Raw genomic sequence first — 23,238 nt, 5'->3', positions numbered from 1 at the left:
AGAGAACGGTCAATACTGATAGGATCAAAAGAAAGGCAGCGCTGCTCTCGGATCAGTTTTCTCCCTTTCAAATCTTACCTTAATTGTATAATTATTCCACAATACTGACATTTGATCACAGCCTATGAAATAAAACCTATAGCAGGGTTCCCCAACTGGCATTCACACAGAGGGTGCTTTCATTTGTGAGCAAACAAATAAATAAATGACTAAAAACACCAGGAAATCAGCTCCAGGTGATTTTAATTTTACAAATATTTCCCAAGTATTCCCACACATAATAGAGACATGGGATGTAAGCAAGGTTTGAAATTATTATGTTTAGTCAAATATATATGTTTGTCAATTTGCAGCCTTCAAATTATTTGTAATTATGTTCTGGCCTACGACCATCCACACAAGAAAAAATCTATTTGATCCCTGACCTATAGCTACAAATATTTAGCCGGCTTATTCTAATGCTTACCCTATGTAATCTATGCAGAGATACTCCACCTCAAGAATTGCATTTGGCGACACACATACTCAGGCTGACTGGCTCTCGTTCAGGAAAATGAGAAATAAGTGCACTCACGCTATCCAGAGGGCCAAAGTTAGTTACTTTAAGGAGCAGTTCTCTCTGTGGGTCTAACCCCAAGAAGTTCTGGAAGACGGTTAAAGAACTAGAGAATAAACCCTTCTCCTCACAGCTGCCCGTGTCCTTTAAAGTTGATGATGTGGTTGTTACTGACAAGAAGCACATGGCTGAGCTCTTTAATCACCAATATATTAAGTCAGGATTCCTATTTGACTCAGCCATGCATCCTTGCCCTTCCAACATTTCCTGATCTACCACCACTTCTAATGCGACTAGCCCTAATGCTCAACCCTCTTTTTCCCCCGATACAAAGTCACTGAGTCCGAGGTGCTAAAGGAGCTCCTTAAACTTAACCCTCAAAAAACATCTGGGTCAGATGGTTTAGACCCTTTCTTATTTAAGGTTGCTGCCCCTATCCTTGCCAAGCCTGTCTCTGACCTTTTTAATCACTCTCTCTCCTCTATGGGGAGGTTCCCATTGCTTGGAAGGCAGCCACGGTTTGTCCTTTATTTAAAGGGGGAGATCAAGCCGATCCCAACTGTTATAGGCCTATTTCTATTTTGCCCTGTTTATCAAACGTGTTGGAAAAACTTGTCAATAATCAACTCACTGGCTTTCTTGATGTCTATAGTATTCTCTCTGGTATGAAAAGTTTCCGCTCAGGTTACGGATGTGTCACTGCAACCTTAAAGGTCCTCAATGATGTCACCATTGCCCTTGATTCTAAACAATGTTGGGCTGCTATATTTATTGACTTGGCCAAAGCTTTTGATAGGGTAGACCATTCCATTCTTGTGGGACAGCTAAGGAGTATTGATGTCTCTGAGGGGTCTTTGGCATGGTTTGCTAACTACCTTTCTCAAAGAGTGCAGTGTATAAAGTCAGAACATCTGCTGTATCAGCCACTGCCTGTCACCAAGGGTGTACCCCAAGGCTCAATCCTAGGCCCCACGCTCTTCTCAATTTAGATCAACAACATACAGTGGGGCAAAAAAGTATTTAGTCAGCCACCAATTGTGCAAGTTCTCCCACTTAAAAAGATGAGAGGCCTGTAATTTTCATCATAGGTACACTTCAACTATGACAGACAAAATGAGAAAAAAAATCCAGAAAATCACATTGTAGGATTTTTAATGAATTTATTTGCAATGGTTATGGTGGAAAATAAGTATTTGGTCACCTACAAACAAGCAAGATTTCTGGCTCTCACAGACCTGTAACTTCTTCTTTAAGAAGCTCCTCTGTCCTCCACTTGTTACCTGTATTAATGGCAGCTGTTTGAACTTGTTATCAGTATAAAAGACACCTGTCCACAACCTCAGTCACACTCCAAACTCCACTATGGCCAAGACCAAAGAGCTGTCAAAGGACACCAGAAACTAAAATGTAGACCTGCACCAGGCTGGGAAGACTGAATCTGCAATAGGTAAGCAGCTTGGTTTGAAGAAATCAACTGTGGGGGCAATTATTAGGAAATGGAAGACATACAAGACCACTGATAATCTCCCTCGATCTGGGGCTCCACGCAAGATCTCACCCCGTGGGGTCAAAATGATCACAAAAACGGTGAGAAAAAAATCCCAGAACCACACGGGGGGACCTAGTGAATGACCTGCAGAGAGCTGGGACCAAAGTAACAAAGCCTACCATCAGTAACACACTACGCCGCCAGGGACTCAAATCCTGCAGTGCCAGACGTGTCCCCCTGCTTAAGCCAGTACATGTCCAGGCCCGTCTGAAGTTTGCTAGAGAGCATTTGGATGATACAGAAGAAGATTGGGAGAATGTCATATGGTCAGATGAAACCAAAATAGAACTTTTTGGTAAAAACTTAACTTGTCGTATTTGGAGGACAAAGAATGCTGAGTTGCATCCAAAGAACACCATACCTACTGTGAAGCATGGGGGTGGAAACATCATGCTTTGGGGCTGTTTTTCTGCAAAGGGACCAGGATGACTGATCCGTGTAAAGGAAAGAATGAATGGGGCCATGTATCATGAGATTTTGAGTGAAAACCTCCTTCCATCAGCAAGGGCATTGAAGATGAAACGTGGCTGGGTCTTTCAGCATGACAATGATCCCAAACACACCGCCGGGGCAATGAAGGAGTGGCTTCGTAAGAAGCATTTCACGGTCCTGGAGTGGCCTAGCCAGTCTCCAGATCTCAACCCCATAGAAAATCTTTGGAGGGAGTTGAAAGTCCGTGTTGCCCAGCAACAGACCCAAAACATCACTGCTCTAGAGGAGATCTGCATGGAGGAATGGGCCAAAATACCAGCAACAGTGTGTGAAAACCTTGTGAAGACTTACAGAAAATGTTTGACCTCTGTCATTGCCAACAAAGGGTACATGACAAAGTATTGAGAGAAACTTTTGTTATTGACCAAATACTTATTTTCCACCATAATCTGCAAATAAATTCATTTAAAAATCCTACAATGTGATTTTCTGGATTTTCTTCTCATTTTGTCTGTCATAGTTGAAGTGTACATATGATGAAAATTACAGGCCTCGTTCATCTTTTTAAGTGGGTGAACTTGCACAATTGGTGGCTGACTAAATACTTTTTTGCCCCACTGTAGCTCAGGCAGTAGGAAGCTCTCTCGTCCATTTATATGCAGATGATAGTCTTATACTCAGTAGGTCCCTCCCCTGATTTTGTGTTAAACACTCTACAACAAAGCTTTCTCTGCCCTTAACCTTGTGCTGAACACCTCCAAAACAAAGGTCATGTGGTTTGGTAAGAAGAATGCCACTCTCCCCACAGGTGTGATTACTACCCCTGAGGGTTTAGAGCTTGAGGTAGTCACCTACATACAAATACTTGGGAGTATGGCTAGATGGTACACTGGCCTTCTCTCAGCTGCAGGCAAAGATTCAATCTAGACTTGGTTTTCTCCATTGTAATTCGTTCCTCTTTCACCCCAGCTGCCAAACTAACCCTGATTCAGATGACCTACCTACATATGCTAGATTACGGAGATGTCATTTATAGATCGGCAGGTAAGGGTGCTCCCGAGCGGTTCTTTACCATTCAGCTATTAGATTTACCACCAATGCTCCTTATAGGACACATCACTGCACTCTATACTCCTCTGTAAACTGGTTATCTCTGTACCCCCCACTCCCCCCTGTCTAAGATATCTAAGATATCTACTGCAGCCCTCATCCTCCACATACAACACCCGTTCTGCGAGTCACATTCTGTTAAAGATCCCCAAAGCACACGCATCCCTGGGCCGCTCAAATGTTCAGTTCGCTGCAGCTAGCGACTTGAACGAGCTGCAACAAACACTCAAACTGGATAGTTTTACCTCAATCTCTTCATTCAAAGACTGAATCATGGACACTTACTGACAGTTGTGGCTGCTTTGCGTGATGTATTGTTGTCTCTACCTTCTTGCCCTTTGTGCTGTTGTCTGTTCCCAATAAATAACAAGCATTTTCAATGGCAACTGTAGTGACGATGGATTTGTGAAACAGTCCCGAGATTTAAAGATGATCCGACAAAGTTCTAACAATGAATTTAACCTCAATGGTTTTGGGAAGCCGGGCCCAGAACTATGGACGGCCGCATGCCTCTGACCAGAATATCAGCCGTCGATTTCCCGATGATTTTACAAAACGTCAAAAATAGCTCGTTGAGAACCCAGCAGGTGATGTGGGCAAAAGACCGGACATCCACCGCTGCTTTTAGCTGTTTTGTCATCGCCGTGTCTGAGCCTTTGTCCATATGACACATTTTGGTGTGATACTGCGGGACCACAACCACTGTACATTTACATTTACATTTAAGTCATTTAGCAGACGCTCTTATCCAGAGCGACTTACAAATTGGTGCATACACCTTAAGACATCCAGTGGAACAGCCACTTTACAATAGTGCATCTAAATCTTTTTAGGGGGGGGGTGAGAAGGATTACTTACCCTATCCTAGGTATTCCTTGAAGAGGTGGGGTTTCGGGTGTCTCCGGAAGGTGGTGATTGACTCCGCTGTCCTGGCGTCGTGAGGGAGTTTGTTCCACCATTGGGGGGCCAGAGCAGCGAACAGTTTTGACTGGGCTGAGCGGGAACTGTACTTCCTCAGTGGTAGGGAGGCGAGCAGGCCAGAGGTGGATGAACGCAGTGCCCTTGTTTGGGTGTAGGGCCTGATCAGAGCCTGGAGGTACTGAGGTGCCGTTCCCCTCACAGCTCCGTAGGCAAGCACCATGGTCTTATAGCGGATGCGAGCTTCAACTGGAAGCCAGTGGAGAGAGCGGAGGAGCGGGGTGACGTGAGAGAACTTGGGAAGGTTGAACACCAGACGGGCTGCGGCGTTCTGGATGAGTTGTAGGGGTTTAATGTACTACTGTACAATCAACCTGTTATTTACGGTCATCTAGAAACGTGCTGTATCTGCTGGGGTTTTATGATCATTGCCGAGTCACAGCAATAAAAGTTGGTGACTTTTTTTTGGAACGTGTCAGAAAGCCCAGCGCTTTAGTTTGCGACACCAGTGGCTGCATCCATCTCCTTTTAACAACTTCCTGACTTCCATACCTCCTTTCTGCAACGGAGAGCGAGAGACGAATCTCATGCCAATAGACATCCTGCTGATTTACCATCCAATCTGCCTTCTCCTCCTCCTCTTTCGGAGCAGCATCAATCTATCCTATAAGCTCCTATAAATAATTGTGGACGATCAATCTCTTATCAGAGTTGCAGCTGGACGGTCAAACTAGCAGCCAGCCTGTTTCCAGTCCTCTGTCCTGTTATTGGACAGCAGCTGGTCAGTTTGTCTATGTACAGCAGCAGTCGGAACTGGTCAGGGAGAGAATGTAATTCAGGAAGATGGCAGTATTTCAACACGTCTTTGGATGATACGTCTTTGTTGATATTCCAGATGGCACGACGCCTTCTAGTCGGTGTCCTCCAGCTGGCTCTTTGGCACTGTGACTAGTCTAGAGGATACCCTACTTTCCTTCATGACAGGTCTGGCACCGTGACAAAGCTCTGGCACTAGAGATGGATTGGAAAAATATTTACTACAGTATGGATATTTTTTCCAATGAATTATTGTAATCTATGCAAATATTGGTCAAAATTGGACAGTGATTAGAATAGAGAGAGCTTATTGGGGATTCACACATTCTCAGTGAAGTTATTTTATTTTTTTATGGATATGTTCATTTTCGGAGGATAAATTCACCGTAAAATCCTAAGAGTTTGAGAGGAAGAAAGGACTGAGGAGAAAGCGAATAAATATGCATTTGTTGGGATATTTGTACGGTATTAGATTAATTGAAGCCTATAACCACCATATATTTAGCTTACTCATACAAGGGACAAAGAACAGCCTCTCTCCACTTTCTACTCTTTGTAAATCACGGTCTCTTGGGATGACCTTATACAAGCCATTAGCCGGGGGCATGTTTTGTTATCTCCCACTTAAGATACAAGATCGTTAGCTAGCAAGGCCTTTGTTGACTCACACAACACACTGAGTATTACAGAGAGATGTCCTCTGTCCTCTCCTTTCTACAGCTACAGGGCTGTCAATTGACCTCTTTGACCCCTCGCTTTACACATATTTGTACATTACAGTTATGGGTTGTTAGTATACACACACACACACATCGCCTATGGGTCTTTCCTAGTACCCTTATGAAGCTATTTTCAGAATGGTTTTAACAATAAAAGGTTGATTTTTGAAGCAAACTTCCATTTTCCTACCAAGAGTAGCTGAATATCTTTTCATCTGTAGTTCTCCTTCCCAACAGAACATCCACATTTAAAGCAGATTTCTCTAGTCTTATTTTCTGGAGCCATTTATATGGCCGCTCAACAATGCTTGAAACACTGTTCACTCTTTACACTCAGTGGGGAAGAGTCCCGTGATTAGTGTAATGCAGAGTAATTTACCTAATTATGGGACAATACCTAATTATGGGACAAAATTTGTTTAATTATGTGCTTGAGCACTCAGTTCGGGGACGCCACAAGCTGTGCCAAGTGGTTCAGAGATATGACATTCTGATTTGTGTGTGTGTGTGTGTGTGTGTGTGTGTGTGTGTGTGTGTGTGTGTGTGTGTGTGTGTGTGTGTGTGTGTGTGTGTGTGTGTGTGTGTGTGTGTGTGTGTGTGTGGAGCTAATGTCATTACTCAATACTATTGTGTAAAACCCTGGATTCCTAGCCGTAGAGCTAGCTTCAGTCATGACATTCTTGTTCCTGTCTCATTATAGCGTTGACTTTTAAAATGCTTTGACTTCGTGTAATTAGGATTTAATGTGGCCCTTTTTATGATGGAGCCATGATCAAGAAGTGTATTTATTTCCCTTGCACTGTTATGCAGATGAGTAAAGTTCAGTGAAGCTCTCTGTCCACTCTGTCACTTCCTGTGGTGATAAATAAACACGCTATCATTTGGCCCATAAGAATGATTCCTGCATACACAATTAACTCTCCACCTTTTCTTGTAACAACGTTTCGTCGGTTATAGTTTTCATACCAGAGAATATTAGATATACATCTACATCTACTCGTGCTTTGTGCTCTTTTATTCAACTGCCGATGAGATCATGTTTAATTCATGCCAGGTTACTGAGTGTATTGCCATAATGTAATCTACCTTGTGTTTTAGTTTTTGTCTCACGGTTTATAGTGTACTATTGAATGAGACCATAGCTTATCATACAGCTGCTTTATCCTTCAGGGGGAAAGGAAATAAAAGATTAGGATTTGCATAATTAGGATTCCTGAGATATTAAAAGCAAGGAGAGGACTCTCTTTTTCCCCGCTGCAACGTTTTCCCCTGCAGACGGTCACTGAGTCCGAGGTGCTAAAGGAGCTCCTTAAACTTAAGCCCTAAAAAACATCTGGGTCAGATGGTTTAGACCCTTTCTTCTTTAAGGTTGCTGCCCCTATTATCGCCAAGCCTGTCTCTGACCTTTTTAATCACTCTCTCTCCTCTCTGGGGAGGTTCCCATTGCTTGGAAGCCAGCCACAGTTCGTCCTTTATTTAAAGGGGGAGATCAAGCTGATCCCAACTGTTATAGGCCTATTTCTATTTTGCCCTGTTTATCAAAAGTGTTGGAAAAACTTGTCAATAATCAACTCACTGGCTTTCTTGTTGCCTATAGTGTTCTCTCTGGTGTGCAATCTGGTTACCGCTCAGGTTATGGATGTGTCACTGCAACCTTAAAGGTCCTCAATGATGTCACCATTGCCCTTGATTCTAAGCAATGTTGTGCTGCTTTTTTAAAATGTACTTCTACTCATTGAAGGTTTTTGCAATAATCTGTCTTGCAGTTTATGGACTGATATGATCACTTTACTGTCTGTCAATGGTTGATGTAAAACTAAATGAAAGGATGATGTCCTGACCTGTGTTAGTACTACTGTAGCTAACCAGACATCTATGTATTATAGCATAGTTAAATTGTAATGTTTGTTTGTGATTAGTTGATGCTATAAGTTAGATGTCGGTATATTTAGGCATAGAAGAATGTTAATGTTGTTTGTGTGTTTTTGGGTTCTGTTCACAGTGGAATTTCTGATCCTGGACCTGTGTTCCCTAAAGTCCGTACGGCAGTTTGTCCAAAGGTTTAAAGCCAGGGCTCTACCACTTCACGTCCTTGTGAACAATGGTACTTATACACCAAACAACCTCTTTATTCAATACACCACAATATTCACCTTTTAAAGAGAATCATAGCATAGTTATTTCATCTGAAAAATCAAGCAAACACTGGTTGTCGTCATCCCTTGAAAATACAGTGTCTCATGGTCCTAGGGGGCTTCCGAAATGGCACCCTATTCCCTATGGCGCACCGCTTTTGATCATAGCACTATGAGGTAGTGCTCTGCTATAGGAATATGGTGCCATTTCAGGTGAAGCCCTATTGTGTAGTCCTCCAGGGCAGTTTGCTTGAACAAAATAGCTTTTATTGAGAGAAGGTCTATGGAGACTCCGGTACCGACTGGCTTGGGGTAACAGTCAGCCGCTCTCTGCCCACAAACAGGCTGAATTAATAATTCACCAGTCTGCAAGATGCTCTCAGCAGCTAACATCACATATCACACCCGGCTGATAGATAATGGATAGTAGATGCCGAAGGTAGGACATAGGGCAGGCGTTAGTGTCGTCCCATTGAGAGAGTAATGATAGGGAAAGGTCATCGCTACACAGACCCAGGATGGGTCCCAAACGGCACCCTATTCTCTATATAGTGTGCTACTTTTGACGGGGACCCGTAGGGCTCTGGTCAAATGTTCTGTACTAAATACAGAATACGGTGCCATTTGGGATGCAGGACCCTATAGCATTCTGATTTCCCTGAACCCCCCCCCGCCAGTAGAGTTGTCATCACGCCGTGAGTTTTCTCTGTCTATGCCCTAGGCTTTAGTAAGCTAAGCAAGGCCTAATGTCGCCTTGTCTCTCTTTCACTTTAGCCGTCTAATGGCATGTCCAATAGTGTTATTGACAAACACATCGTCGTAACCTCCATTACCATGTAGCCAATGGTGTTGAGGTTTGAGTAATGAGCTGTTTCAATCTGCATTAGGGGAAGCTTGAGAGACCATAGACTGATCTGCAGACAGGTCTTGTTGACCATCGTCTGTAAGTGTTACGGCACACCGAGAGGTCAGTCGTCTATAGAGGGAGTGTTTTTAATGATCACGTGATAAGGGAATTAAGGCCTACACAAACTAAAAATGTATGCACTCACTGTACTGTAAGTCTTACTTTAATTGAGAATTGAACCCACGACCTTAGCGGTTCCATGAATTTATCCATTCACAATCACTCAACAGAAGTATGTTACTGTATATCGGCATTGGCAGCTGTTATATCTTATTGACATACTGATTAAACATTCCTAGGGAGTTTATCCTAGCCACTCTGCTTCTGCCTCTGCGTTGCTCGCTCTTTGGGGTTTTTAGGCTGGGTATCTGTAAAGCACTTAGTTTGAAATGTCATATTGCTTGTCCTTCATAGCCGGCATCATGCTGGTTCCAGAGGGAAAGACCGAGGATGGTTTCGAGCTGCACTTTGGTCTGAACTACCTGGGACACTTCCTGTTGACAAACCTCCTCCTGGACAAACTGAAGAGGTCTGGGAGACACGACGCCTGCTCCCGCGTCGTCACCATGTCCTCCGCCACACACTACGTTGGAAGACTCAATATGGAAGACCTACAGGGCAGGTAAGGGACCAGGACCTGAGCCTGTATTCACAGAGCATCTCAGAATTATTTTTGATCAGCACTCCTACCCTGAGACGCTTTATGAATACAGACCCAGATTATTTGGTACAGGGCGTCCAACATTGATCTCAGGTGTCCAATTGAGTGCTGAAATTGAATCTCTCTAAATCAAAATCCCAACATGGTATTGTAATCTCGTTGGTATTAGTCATGGTTGATGGACAGTCAAGAAGCACATTTAAAACCATTACCAATGGTAGTAGTGTTTATCTGGTGGCTACGGGTGAATGTCATTCTCAATTCAAGATACATGCCATATCCAATGAATCTCATTGACCGACAAAGCCTCTTGATTCCCATAACTTCATTTTTTTGATACTCTTAAAAGATTTACCTCAATAAAATAAATATTAACGTTTTCGAAAACATTCTTACCAAGGAACATTTTTTTTTCGTTTTGATGACGGATAGTATGATAAACCATTATTATACAATCTGTACTGAGAGGCTCCTTGCCTCAAGGGCAAGAACAGCGGTGTCTCTCTTTCTCGCCTGCGAATTTAGATGTGATAGATGGCTTTGTCACATCTGGGAGAAATGAGTGGATGATGCTGCTGGCTACAACGGCTAGCTGCAACGGTGCTACCTAGAAAGAATCTCACGCTGTAAGAAAAAGAAACCGGGGAGAAACACATTATAGATTGGGTATTTCACAGTCTGATGCTCTTATGACCTTCACGGTGCGTTTGTAAAGACAAGTTGATTTGCTTTTGAACAGTGTTTATGGTGTTAACAATAAGTCTATCTATTCAGCACAATACAGACACTGTATAATAGACATTGGGTTTAGTCATGCAGATAGCTTAGTAGGGGGCATTGTTTTGGGAACAACAGGGTCATAGACAACATACTGAATACGTATGTTACAGTGGGGCAAAAAAGTATTTAGTCAGCCACCAATTGTGCAAGTTCTCCCACTTAAGAAGATGAGAGAGGCCTGTAATTTTCATCATAGGTACACTTCAACTATGACAGACAAAATGAGAAAAAAATCCAGAAAATCACATTGTAGGATTTTTAATGAATTTATTTGCAAATTATGGTGGAAAATAAGTATTTGGTCACCTACAAACAAGCAAGATTTCTGGCTCTCACAGACCTGTAACTTCTTCTTTAAGAGGCTCCTCTGTCCTCCACTTGTTACCTGTATTAATGGCACCTGTTTGAACTTGTTATCAGTATAAAAGACACCTGTCCACAACCTCAAACAGTCACACTCCAAACTCCACTATGGCCAAGACCAAAGAGCTGTCAAAGGACACCAGAAACAAAATTGTAGACCTGCACCAGGCTGGGAAGACTGAATCTGCAATAGGTAAGCAGCTTGGTTTGAAGAAATCAACTGTGGGAGCAATTATTAGGAAATGGAAGACAATACAAGACCACTGATAATCTACCTCGATCTGGGGCTCCATGCAAGATCTTACCCCGTGGGGTCAAAATGATCACAAGAACGGTGAGCAACAATCCCAAAAGCACACGGGGGGACCTAGTGAATGACCTGCAGAGAGCTGGGACCAAAGTAACAAAGCCTACCATCAGTAACACACCAGGGACTCAAATCCTGCAGTGCCAGACGTGTCCCCCTGCTTAAGCCAGTACATGTCCAGGCCCGTCTGAAGTTTGCTAGAGAGCATTTGGATGATCCAAAGAAGGACAAAGAATGCTGAGTTGCATCCAAAGAACACCATACCTACTGTGAAGCATAGGGGTGGAAACATCATGCTTTGGGGCTGTTTTTCTGCAAAGGGACCAGGATGACTGATCCATGTAAAGGAAAGAATGAATGGGGCCATGTATCGTGAGATTTTGAGTGAAAACCTCCTTCCATCAGCAAGGGCATTGAAGATGAAACGTGGCTGGGTCTTTCAGCATGACAATGATCCCAAACACACTGCCCGGGCAACGGAGTGGCTTCGTAAGAAGCATTTCAAGGACCAGATCTCAACCCCATAGAAAATCTTTGGAGGGAGTTGAAAGTCTGTGTTGCCCAGCAACAGCCCCAAAACATCACTGCTCTAGAGGAGATCTGCATGGAGGAATGGGCCAAAATACCAGCAACAGTGTGTGAAAAACTTGTGAACACTTGCAAATAAATTCATTAAACATCCTACGTGATTTTCTGGATTTTTTTTTCTAATTTTGTCTGTCATAGTTCAAGTGTACCAATGATGAAAATTACAGGCCTCTCTCATATTTTTAAGTGGGAGAACCTGCACAATTGGTGGCTGACTAAATACTTTTTTGCCCCACTGTATGTATGTTAATTAGCTTAGGTTTTTTGGACAAACTAAACTGCCAAATTATCATATTATAAAGGATGACTTAACCCGAGATAAACAGTCTCTCTCTCGCCCTCCCCCTCTTTCTCCAATTCTCCCTCTCTCTCTCCATCCCACTCTCTCCCTCCAGGTCCTGCTACAGTGCACATGGTGCCTACTCTCAGAGTAAACTGGCCCTGGTCCTCTTCACATACCATCTGCAGGAGAGGCTAACAGCAGCAGGGCTCCCAGTAACATCCAACGCAGTAGACCCAGGCATGGTGGACACTGACCTGTACAACAACCTCTGTATTCCAGCCCAGGCAGCCAAGAAACCTGTTGCCAAAATGCTGTTTAGGGTAAAGTAGAGTCTTAATCTAGATGACCATTCAAATATTTAAAGGAACCTGAGACAAAATGCATGAAATATACTATAGATATGGGCCACATGATGTGTCACTGTTAAAGTGTAGGTTTTGCCTTATTCCTTCACAAAACTAACAACAGTGTCATAGTATTCCACCTAACAGACGTATACTTCACTATAGGTTAACGTAAACTATGCTGACAGTTCTGTAAGACTGTTCAGGGTACGGTGAACGACCTTTACAAGTACTTAGGAATTTGGCGTACTTGAGGGGGAAATAAATGCACCAAAGATAGATATGGTAATAGAAGAAGCTTCTACGCTTGACCAAAGCTTAACAGTGGTGATTGATGAGAATACTAATAAGGTGCAACACATGTGGAATGTTCCAGGCTTTTACTGCTCAGGCTTCATAATGACTTTTTCTGTTGATCATATTGCTGTGGAATCCATGTGTTTTTAAAAAAAGATTATAATTGCAATCTTTGGGTTCTGAGATAATAAAAGCATCTCAATTATAGTCACATCAAAGGGTGTGTTAAATGGGGTGGTCAATTTATTCATAACCACACGTGAGTGAGAGGCACAGGAGGTTGGTGGCACCGTAATTGCGGAGGACGGGCTTGTGGTAATGACTGGAGCAGAATAGGTGGAATACTATCAAATGCATCAAACATGGTTACCAGGTGTTTGATGCCATTCCATTCCGCTCTGTTCCAGCCATTACTATGAGCCGTCCTCCTCTCACCAGCCTCCACTGGTGAGCGGGTGTGTGTATTTCTGAAAACTACATCACAATTTGTGCGAAACCAGTGCAAATGTCACATAATAATTCCCATTCTAATTAGCAGGTTAGCGTTTCTCGTCATGAATCTTGTTCTGGAGTGGTCACAAGCTGGAACAAAATCATCCAATCATTTAAAACCGAACCCTAACCTTAACCACACTGCTAAACCTAATGCTTAACCCTAACCTTAAATTGAGAACAAAATAAACCATTTTGACTTTGCAACTGGACCATCTAGCAGAGATCGCTCAGTTCTGCCTTCAAGACAAGACTCATTCCAATAAAGTTCAACCTGCTTATAATTTTAGGGCAATCAACAATTTAGCTGCAAGCAAAATGCATGTGGCAGTAATGATTTTTAAAAATGATTTGTATGATTTAAATCACCCTTGAATCTGCATCTAAAATGTCACATTACATGGTCACAGATTCATTCTGTATTGGGACATTCTAATAGGGACAGTGTAGCCAATTAGCTTGTTTGCCTGAATAGTTTAAGATGACTGTGTCCTCTTTAACACAGATAAATGTGCTGGGAGATTAAGCCTTACCTAGTTGGGCTTTAAGTGTTCCAAATAAATATAGAGTATTTCAAGGGTGACAATATAAAGATAGCCTGACAAACATCTGAATTTCATTTCCTCTATACTCATATTCCACAAAGATAATGAGAGTTGATATTGTCAGATATTGATATTTATCTCAGTCATAATTTCCTTTTGGAGGTTTTTATCTTGGAACTGGGGTCTAGTGCCGAATCATATTTCATTATCGGTCTGACCGTTCGGGTTTTGTGTGTTTGGAAAGACGTCTCATATCCACTGAGGTTTGGATTGTAGTATTGCAGCATTTTGTATTGCAGCATTTGTATTGCAGCATTTGTATTGCAGCATTTTGTATTGCAGCATTTGTATTGCTGTATTGCAGCATTTTGTATTGCAGCATTTTGTATTGCAGCATTTGTATTGCAGCATTTTGTATTGCAGCATTTTGTATTGCAGCATTTTGTATTGCAGCATTTGTATTGCAGCATTTGTATTGCAGCATTTGTATTGCAGCATTTGTATTGCAGCATTTTGTATTGCAGCATTTTGTATTGCAGCATTTGTATTGCAGCATTTTGTATTGCAGCATTTTGTATTGCAGCATTTTGTATTGCAGCATTTTGTATTGCAGCATTTTGTATTGCAGCATTTTGTATTGCAGCATTTTGTATTGCAGCATTTTGTATTGCAGCATTTTGTATTGCAGCATTTTGTATTGCAGCATTTTGTATTGCAGCATTTGTATTGCAGCATTTTGTATTGCAGCATTTGTATTGCCAACAGACTGCATTATGGAGGGCAGCTACGTGATGCCCACTGGCCACAGATGGTTGCGCAATCCTATGTCCATATTGCAAGTGATGATCACCCTAAGAAATTTGAACATGCACAAAATATTGTTTTGTTCAATGTTAGTCACTTTTCCTTTCTCTACGAGTGTTTATTTTATAAGTGAGACATCTATGTCTGCTGTCTAAGACGTGTGTACACATTTCTGGACTGGTGGTCTTGTGGCCCATCTGTCGACGGATTTCATTAGGGGCTATTTCAACATCTGCTGTTTCAAAAATCAGGCCGGCCTGTCTGCCAGTGTCTTCATTCACATTTTCCATTCAAGGAACATCCTCAGTGTCTAATCACATTGACTCTGTGTTTGGCCATACAACAATTGGGATTACAAAAGCCTCACCTCTCGACCAAATATATTGTGGGGAGCAAATTCTTCTGAACTCTTCGAAGGTCCCATCAGCAAAGACATTCACACTCTGTGTTGTTGATTGTGTTTGTGTGTTTAAACGAGGGGCGTGAACTCGGATTCCCACGGGCAGCGAGTGCAGTGTTTAAATGCTCTGTGTTGCCATTTGTTTCACCTCCAGTGCAGTGGGCCCATTTAGGAGCCGCCATATGCGCCTTATATAAGCTCAAGGCTTTCCAGAGCAGTAGGCATGGCCTGCAATAGATCAGTCTGGCTCTGCTTCCTCCTCTCTAACCTCCTTCACTTAACCTGCCTGCTGCTGCCCGGCCTGCTGCACATCACTCACCACAGGCTGCTGCTGCCAGACAGACGTGTTAGTTCACCTGAGAGCTCACAGACGCCTTAGATTGCTGTAACAACTGTTTGTCGTGTATCTAAATAGCCTAATTCTAATCTCGTCCGCCCAGCCGCCTCTCCAGCAATTGAGCCTGGGTACGAGGTGTAACTAACTGAACCTGCTTAGCAAGTCAGATGTGAAATGTATTTGCATCCTGTTTATGAAAGCGTTAAATGTTGCCGTTTCGAATGATTGACAGAACTGGGCTTTCAGTTTACAATTTTGAAAATGGAACAGAGGACCACTATGTTTCTGAAGAACATGCCTGTCCCTGCCATTCTTTTTTTAACGTGTTATTTCTGTGTCATCTCCAGACCCCAGCCGAGGGAGCGTCTACAGCTATCCTGGCTGCCACTGCGTCTCAGCTGGAGGGGGTCGGAGGCTGCTACTTCTATAACGGGGAGAGAACTGAATCCGCTGACATTACTTACGATCACAACGTGAGGGCTGAGCTGTGGAAACAGAGCTGTGCGCTGGTTGGTCTTCAGGAGGCCTAGAGGAGGAACCAGGAACCATGATCTTAGAAATATGCCAAGATCAACGGCATGACACCTCCCTCCAGCGTCAACAGCAACCAAGCTGCGTCCCAATTCTCAACCCTTCCCTACGGCCCCTAAGTGTGCACTTGTTCCCTTCCCTTCATGGATCTAAAAGCACTGCTATAGGAAATATGGTAGACCACTCCCTCTGGCCTGACACCAATCCAATGCTTTTAAATTCATGGGGAGGAGAGCACAAGTGCGTACTTTAGTAGTATCGGGATACAGCCCAAGTCAGCCCCAGCCAGCACTGTATACAGCGACAGCCTGTGGACTTAGGCTTCCTGATTACTTAGCAACATCTAGCTTCAGCACCAACTTTGGTTGTTGCCTCTACTGTAACTGTCCTCTCTTGACCTCTGTCCTCATAGTACTGCATAACACATCAGCATTGGAATCGACTCTTCGTCATATCTTCTAACATATCTTCTCCTCCGCAAAGACAGTTCTGAGGACGTCCATTCTACCATTGCGACAAGCACTATTAAACACATGCTGAACGGCACATTGAGTGATGGAATTTGTTTGTTATATTGCAATACCAGTCCCGCTGCCAAATTGATGAAGCTTTGGTACTGTAGCTCCCTCTTCTGGAATCGCAGATAACAAAACATTGAAGGATGCAAGGAACAACATCGGAGCTAGTAGTGCCTCGGAGCGAGTAATATCGCTTCGAAACAGCGCCATCTTTTTTTCTGCCTAAAATAGGACCCTCTGTCCATTCTTCTTTCTTCTACTTGGACTCCCATCAGGGGCGGACTGGCCATGTGGCATTTTGGGTAAATGCCAGATGGGCCGGTCCATGTTTAGTCTAGTGGGCCTGTGTAACACATTTTTTCTTATCTGGTTAATAATGGGGGGGCCTCAAGGAAAAACATTTTTTCGTTGCGTTAGAATAATGCCAGAGGCAATTCCTGGTCCAAGTCCAACCCTGACTCTCATCAAGGACTGGACCATATATCTGTAGATGTGCCGCCTCATAGCTGTGATCAAAAATATCATGTCAAATATGCTTTGGTGAAGGGCTAACAATGACAAACATGAGACTCGAACTTGGTTAGCCTTATTCCCGCTTAATTTGCACTTGCCTCATTTAATGCGTGTGTCCAATCCTTGTTGTTGTAATCATCAAGATCAAGAACTGACAGCAAGCTTCCTAATAGTACAGTAGATGCCTTTGCCTTGTTTGACTTACTGTGCCCAAAGGGGATGTTCTGCCCTACTATCGCCACTTCACTGTGACTGATGTGAAATGTTGTCGTGATCTTTGATGTCTCTGTGCCATACTGTGATAACAAAACGATGCTCATCTTTAAATGTCCTGAAACAGTAGTTAACATGTTAATGGTTGGTGGATCAGGTTTTCAGACATGATTGTCTTTGGCATTTTCATCTGACTAGAAGATTCAGAATCTTTAAATGAGTGTAAGTGGTTCTCGTGATAAGAGGTTTCTAGTGTAGAGAGTTCTAACTTGGGGCGCTACCTGAAATGTGTGCTCGGGTTCGATGGCCGCTTGAATTACAAACACTTGCTATGATATGAGATCTTTTTAATTAAGATGATCTAACTATTTAATTAAGATGATCTAACACCTCTTCTTGGTGTCGCCAATCCATTCTAAGTGCGCGTGTCAACATTCTCACGCAGGATATCGGCAGTGTTTTGTCTAAAGTGTTTTGTGTTCAAGCACTGTGTGCGTGTATGCAGTGTAAGGTTCAGTTCTGTACATGGCCCAAGACAACAGTGCCAATACTCGAATGCTCCTTAGAATACTAATGAGGAAGGTTTGAAGAGAAGAGGACTCTTCTCCAAGCTTCCATCTGCTTTTGTTATAATACAACACGTGTTATGAGTCCTAATGCTGGATAAAGGCAGACATAAGAGACATCACATGTTATTTGTCACATGTGCCGAATACAGTGAAACGCTTACTTGTCAAAGCCCTTAATCAACAATGCAGTTAAGAAAATAACTTTAAAAAAAAAAGAAGAAAAGTAAGAGATAAGAATACCACGTAATAAACACCGTAAACATGAAATATAATACATCAAGATGTAAACATTTCAGTAGGAACGTTTTAATCTGAAGTAATTTGGGTTGTTCGTTGTATTACCACAATCACTGTGAACGACGCCTTGTTTTCCAAGTTCTCTTCAGTTGGACTGTACTAATTAATTAAGTAGTCGTTCATTTGAGTTTCTAGTCATTGTGTGATTCTTAGATGTGACTGTGTTGTCCTCCCTCATAGCATAGAGAAGGATGTCCACATTGGACACAAATCTAAATAAAAATCTATTGTAAATGAATTGCTATCCCCAGCTTTGTTTTGCCTATTATCTTAAATCTACTGTGTACAGTAATGCGTAATGGTTGACAAAATTGTATTATAATTTTCAACATATTGACAATAGTGTGTGTGTGGGGGGGGATCTGGTTCACATCAAACACAGGCACTGTCAGAATGATGGGAGATGATTCACTCAAGGATATTCATTCTGTGTATAGACGTTTAGGTAAGTAAGAAGGATCCGGTTACTCTCATAACCACGGACACACACACACAAACACACACAGAGTCGTGGACAGGCCATGACATTTATTATGTTACTGTGTGGAAGTAATACCCCTACAGCTTGCAAGCAGGGCATCGGTCTTTTCGAAGCATCTGACAAACCAATCTGTCCTTCTTCAGGCTAGCGCGTCATACCTAATGTGTGTCAAAGTGGACGGCTTAGCACACTGTGCTCTTCAGGCACCATGAGTCGAGTTGGCCACACACACACTTTGGGGAATGTTTTATTCACCAGTTACACAAGGATTTTTTTTACCATGTCTCTGTTTACATATTATTCCTGAGATTGGGTAAGGCTCTTCTATAAATCCATGCTGAGAGAGGAGAATCTTAAAGCAGTGTGAATCTAAACTATACTGGGGCCGGCCTCAGCAGCACAGCCCATTTCTCAATGGCCAGAGGATGAATAGTCAATTATCATGTTTTTCATTTTTCTTCCATCTTAAAAAAAAAAAAAATGTTTTAGAAGAAAGAATTTCATCCGGTCTGAGCAAAAAGAAAGTCATTGTGATCCCATGCGTGTGTTACGGAGACACCGCTTCGAACCGTAGCTCTGCATCCGATTGCGTCTTTTCCTAGCGCTTTTATTTTGCGCCAATGCAATTTATAATAGTCTCAAACAGATAGCTAAAGAATTAAGAGCCGCAAGATCACTAACCCTGTGTTCAGGTGTGTTTATGTTTATGTGTGATATATAGTGAGTGCTGAATAGCATTTCCTTGACTGCAGTGATTTGGGGGAAGTCGGCCATCTCTAGTTATATATGCACAGGACACCCTCTTGTTCCCTGCGGTTGTTCCAGCAGACCTGTTAGTCAGCGTAGATAAAACCGGGTCCTGGGGCACCTCAGCAAGGTAATAGCTCCATGTGGTCCCGTGTGGCTCAGGGTGTGGCGTTAGCAACGCAAAAGGTTGTGGGTTCAAAATTATACACATATGTGGTATGTATCTGAATAACGATAAAATCCATATGAAACTAATTCAGAGACCAATCGTTTGGCCATAAAGAGTGTCCCCGAGTTAACTCTGTGACTGCTAAATAGTTAACTTGCCTCTGTGAACTGTACTGTAGAAGAGCTTTAAAATGTAAAAAGGGGGTAAGTGACAGGGCTTAGGCACTGGGGGCTAGTTAGCATTATCAATGGAGCCAGGGCCACAGGGAAGCACATCTGGCTCTGTCAGCTTCGGTGGTTGAAATAGCTGCCAACTCCAGAGGTATATGCGGGGGAAAGACAGATGTCTTATTAAGAATGCTGTTATTTTCTTATTTCACTTTTGGTGTAGGGCTAGAGTTGAGGTTGAGGGTTAGGGTTGAACCTGGATGTGAACATGAAGCTTGGGTTACAGTTGAACCAGGATGTGGACATGAAGCTAGGGTTAGGGTTGAACCTGGATGTGGTCATGGCGCTTGGGTTAGGGTTGAACCTGGATGTGGACATGGAGCTAGGGTTAGGGTTGAACCTGGATGTGGACATGGAGCTAGGGTTAGGGTTGAACCTGGATGTGGACATGGAGCTAGGGTTAGGGTTGAACCTGGATGTGGACATGGAGCTAGAGTTAGGATTGAACCTGGATGTGGACATGAAGTTAGGGTTGAACCCGGGATATGGTCATGAAGTTGGGGTTAAACCGGGAAGTGGACAGGAAGATAGACTTAGGGTTAAGTTAGGAGAGGGATTACATTTCCCTGTGCTTCTTCCATGAGGTTTCTTGCATAAGGAAAGTCCAGGGAAAAAAGGTGATGCATTGTCCATGTGGCAGGATTAGGGTAAGGGATATATAGTTTAGGGTTGGGTTAAGGTTTAAGTGGTACAGTACATACCTGCAAAGAGTGTGGGGACTATCATGAATTGCTCAACCTGTTAACCTTTCACTGCAGTGGGCTGCAAGTGAGTGTTTCTTGGTAGTCTTAAACAAATCTATTTTGAAACAGAAGTGTACACCTCACACACAAGATTATGGGCTTAAAAACAAGAAGACACCTTTATCATCTCAGATATAGAGTTCAAAGGTATTTAATTTTGAATCCCAATATTACACTTTATATAAATCACAGAAGACTGAAATATAACAAAACCATTTGACATAGAAACACTGGATTTTGAGTGTTTAAAAAAATGAATGAATAACATTTCACCCATGAGGCCACTAGGTAATTTGACTGCAGGAAAGGGGTACTGATGTATTGTGTGGCTGTTGGTTTAATGATTATTAAAATGGCTGTTGTGTCCAACTAATGTTTTTAATTACAAAACAGCAAGAGCAAGGCTGTATTTGAGCCCTAGTGAGAGCATAGGACTGATTAAACCCTGTGCTATTCATTCAGGCTTTTTATTGATTCATTCCTCATATTTGTGCAAGAGTGAGATTAAAATCAAGCAGAAAATGAAGCAGAGTTGGGAGAAAGATCCCTGTGGGTTTTGAAGCTACCTTAATGTTCTTATTATTCAAACGAGCTTGTGCTAAAGGCTTCAATGATTATATTAGTATTTTCTGTCATGGAAAAACCCCAAATCAAATAACCATCTGCTAGCTGCATCCTTCGTAGTACCCTAACTTGATGACTGAACCTTTAATTTATCTATATTACGATTAATCCCATTTTAAAAAGGGCAACTAAGTACATTCTTGTGTTGGAGACAGCCTAGAGTCATTGGAACAGAATACAGGCCCTTTTAAACAGGCTGTGAATGCTAAATTGATGAAATCTGAAGTGTACCAAAACCCTCTTCCTCCCTGTAGTCTATTAGATGTTGACAAATGCTGTTAGGTGTGTGTGTGTGTGTGTGTGTGTGTGTGTGTGTGTGTGTGTGTGTGTTCATATCAATTCAGATATAGTAATGTAAGCCTTTCCTACGCCCTTCTCAGTATTTGGTATTCAGCCACGTAGCACACTGCAGGTGTGGCTTCCTCGTGTTCTGAATCATTTTAATTCAACTGCTGAAAACCGTCCCACTTGCTGGCAACAGATTTTCTCATGAAGTTTTCATTGAATAGTGGTTCCAGTTCATTTATCTTAAGCCTTCCCTTTAAATACGGTGTACCTTTTAGCTGGAATTTTGTCGACACACTCAGTAGAACATATCGAGAGAACGGGTTCAGAGTATTAGGGATCAATGACAAAAAGCCATCTAAATATATGCATATTCGTCTTTGTTTCAGCACCAATTGGTAGATAAAAAAAATACTATTATCTTGTATATTATTTAGGTTCAGGAAAGTAATTATGAATCATAAAACAACTAGTTCGGAGAGCCTTTACACACGAGAGCCTTTTTGATTCATTCTGAAAATGAAAAAAAAAATGCTACTTTCAGTTCGACCCAGGGTAATGTTTGAAAATGAGTGTAGAATTATAATAGCAAGAATATACCCTCGTCTATTGCCTGCACTAACAATGCAACTGTGTGATGACACCGCCATGCGTCGGGTTCAAACCGTTACGGATTGGTCTTCGCTCCGCTTCATTTTCATTAGACTACATGTTTTTTTATTTTTATACTATCAACTTTTACTAATAAACCTCATCTACAGTCACACGTCAGTGACCGCGTTTACAGAGGAAGCAAATTAATGTAGGCTATACCAGCTGAAGGGAACTAACAGTACATTGGCAGTTGAATATGTTTGGTTATTAGGCCTACTGACGGTTGATACTGATAGAGGCTAATATATAATGGCGCAAAATGCTTCAGTTTGCTGCCATATGACTGTTTTCACATGTCAAATAGATCTAAAACAGTGTCATTTATATTTCCAATTCCCTTCTCCAAACAGATTACTAATTGACCTAGCTCTTATCAATAGCTCTTATCAAGTTGTAAATTACAGTGCACGGATAATTCTGTTATTTCTATTGGGGGAAATTAAGTAGATGCTTTTTCCCACTTGAAACGGGTAGGTTCGCTAGACCTTATTCATGGTTTCCTCACGTGTAAAGGTGGCGGAATTATTAGGGAATTAAGTCAAGGTCAGAATATAGCGTGTCTGTAGACAAACTCCACCCAAAAGGAAGAGCGGGTGAACAGCATGCATGCTATTCGCACGCTTAAATTCAAGGTCAGAATAAACGAATGGAAGTACGTTCCATTCACCTGCACTGGAATCGGCCCCAATGTGTTTAAAGAAGAGCATGTTAGAAGAGGCCTCTGCATCAATTAGAGTGAAATAAGTAAATAAATACCATTGCATGAACAATTGTGCTTATATACAGTTAAAGTCGGAAGTTTACATTCACCTTAGCCAAATACTTTTAAACTCAGTTTAACAATTCCTGACATTTAATCCTAGTAAACATTCCCTGATTTAGGTCAGTTAGGATCACCACTTTATTTTAAGAATGTGAAATGTCAGACTGTTTCCCCTCATGATGCCATCTATTTTGTCGATATAGGACTCGTTTTACTGTGGATATAGATACTTTTGTACCGGTTTCCTCCAGCATCTTCACAAGGTCCTTTGCTGTTGTTCTGGGATTGATTTGCACTTTTCACATGGTCCCATGGGGCTTATACTTGCGTACTATTGTTTGTACAGATGAACGTGGTACCTTCAGGCGTTTGAAAATTGCTCCCAATAATGAACCAGACTTGTGAAGGTCTACAATTCTTTTTCTGAGGTCTTGGCTGATTTCTTTTGATTTCCCCATGATGTTAAGCAAAGAGGAACTGAGTTTGAAGGTAAGCCTTGAAATACATGCACATGTACACCTCCAATTGACTCAAATGATGTCAATTAGCCTATCAGAAGTT

General features: G+C 42.2%; 1 protein-coding gene across 2 annotated transcripts in view; it reads left to right on the top strand.

Moving 5' to 3' along the window:
• dhrsx (dehydrogenase/reductase (SDR family) X-linked) overlaps window positions 1-16,420 on the top strand; it is a 32,035-nt gene extending 15,615 nt beyond the window's left edge. For both annotated transcript variants that reach the window (XM_035744877.2, XM_035744876.2), the window contains exons 4-7: window positions 8,103-8,204; window positions 9,557-9,764; window positions 12,237-12,444; window positions 15,691-16,420. In XM_035744877.2, coding sequence (XP_035600770.1) covers window positions 8,103-8,204; window positions 9,557-9,764; window positions 12,237-12,444; window positions 15,691-15,873 — 701 coding nt within the window. In that variant the 3' untranslated portion in view covers window positions 15,874-16,420. The remainder of the gene's footprint in view (window positions 1-8,102; window positions 8,205-9,556; window positions 9,765-12,236; window positions 12,445-15,690) is intronic.
• Window positions 16,421-23,238: the final 6,818 nt, after the last annotated feature.

This window comes from Oncorhynchus keta, chromosome 30, assembly GCF_023373465.1.
Source record: "Oncorhynchus keta strain PuntledgeMale-10-30-2019 chromosome 30, Oket_V2, whole genome shotgun sequence".
NCBI classification, from domain to species: Eukaryota; Metazoa; Chordata; class Actinopteri; order Salmoniformes; family Salmonidae; genus Oncorhynchus; species Oncorhynchus keta.
This window is presented reverse-complemented; position numbering and strand designations above follow the sequence as displayed.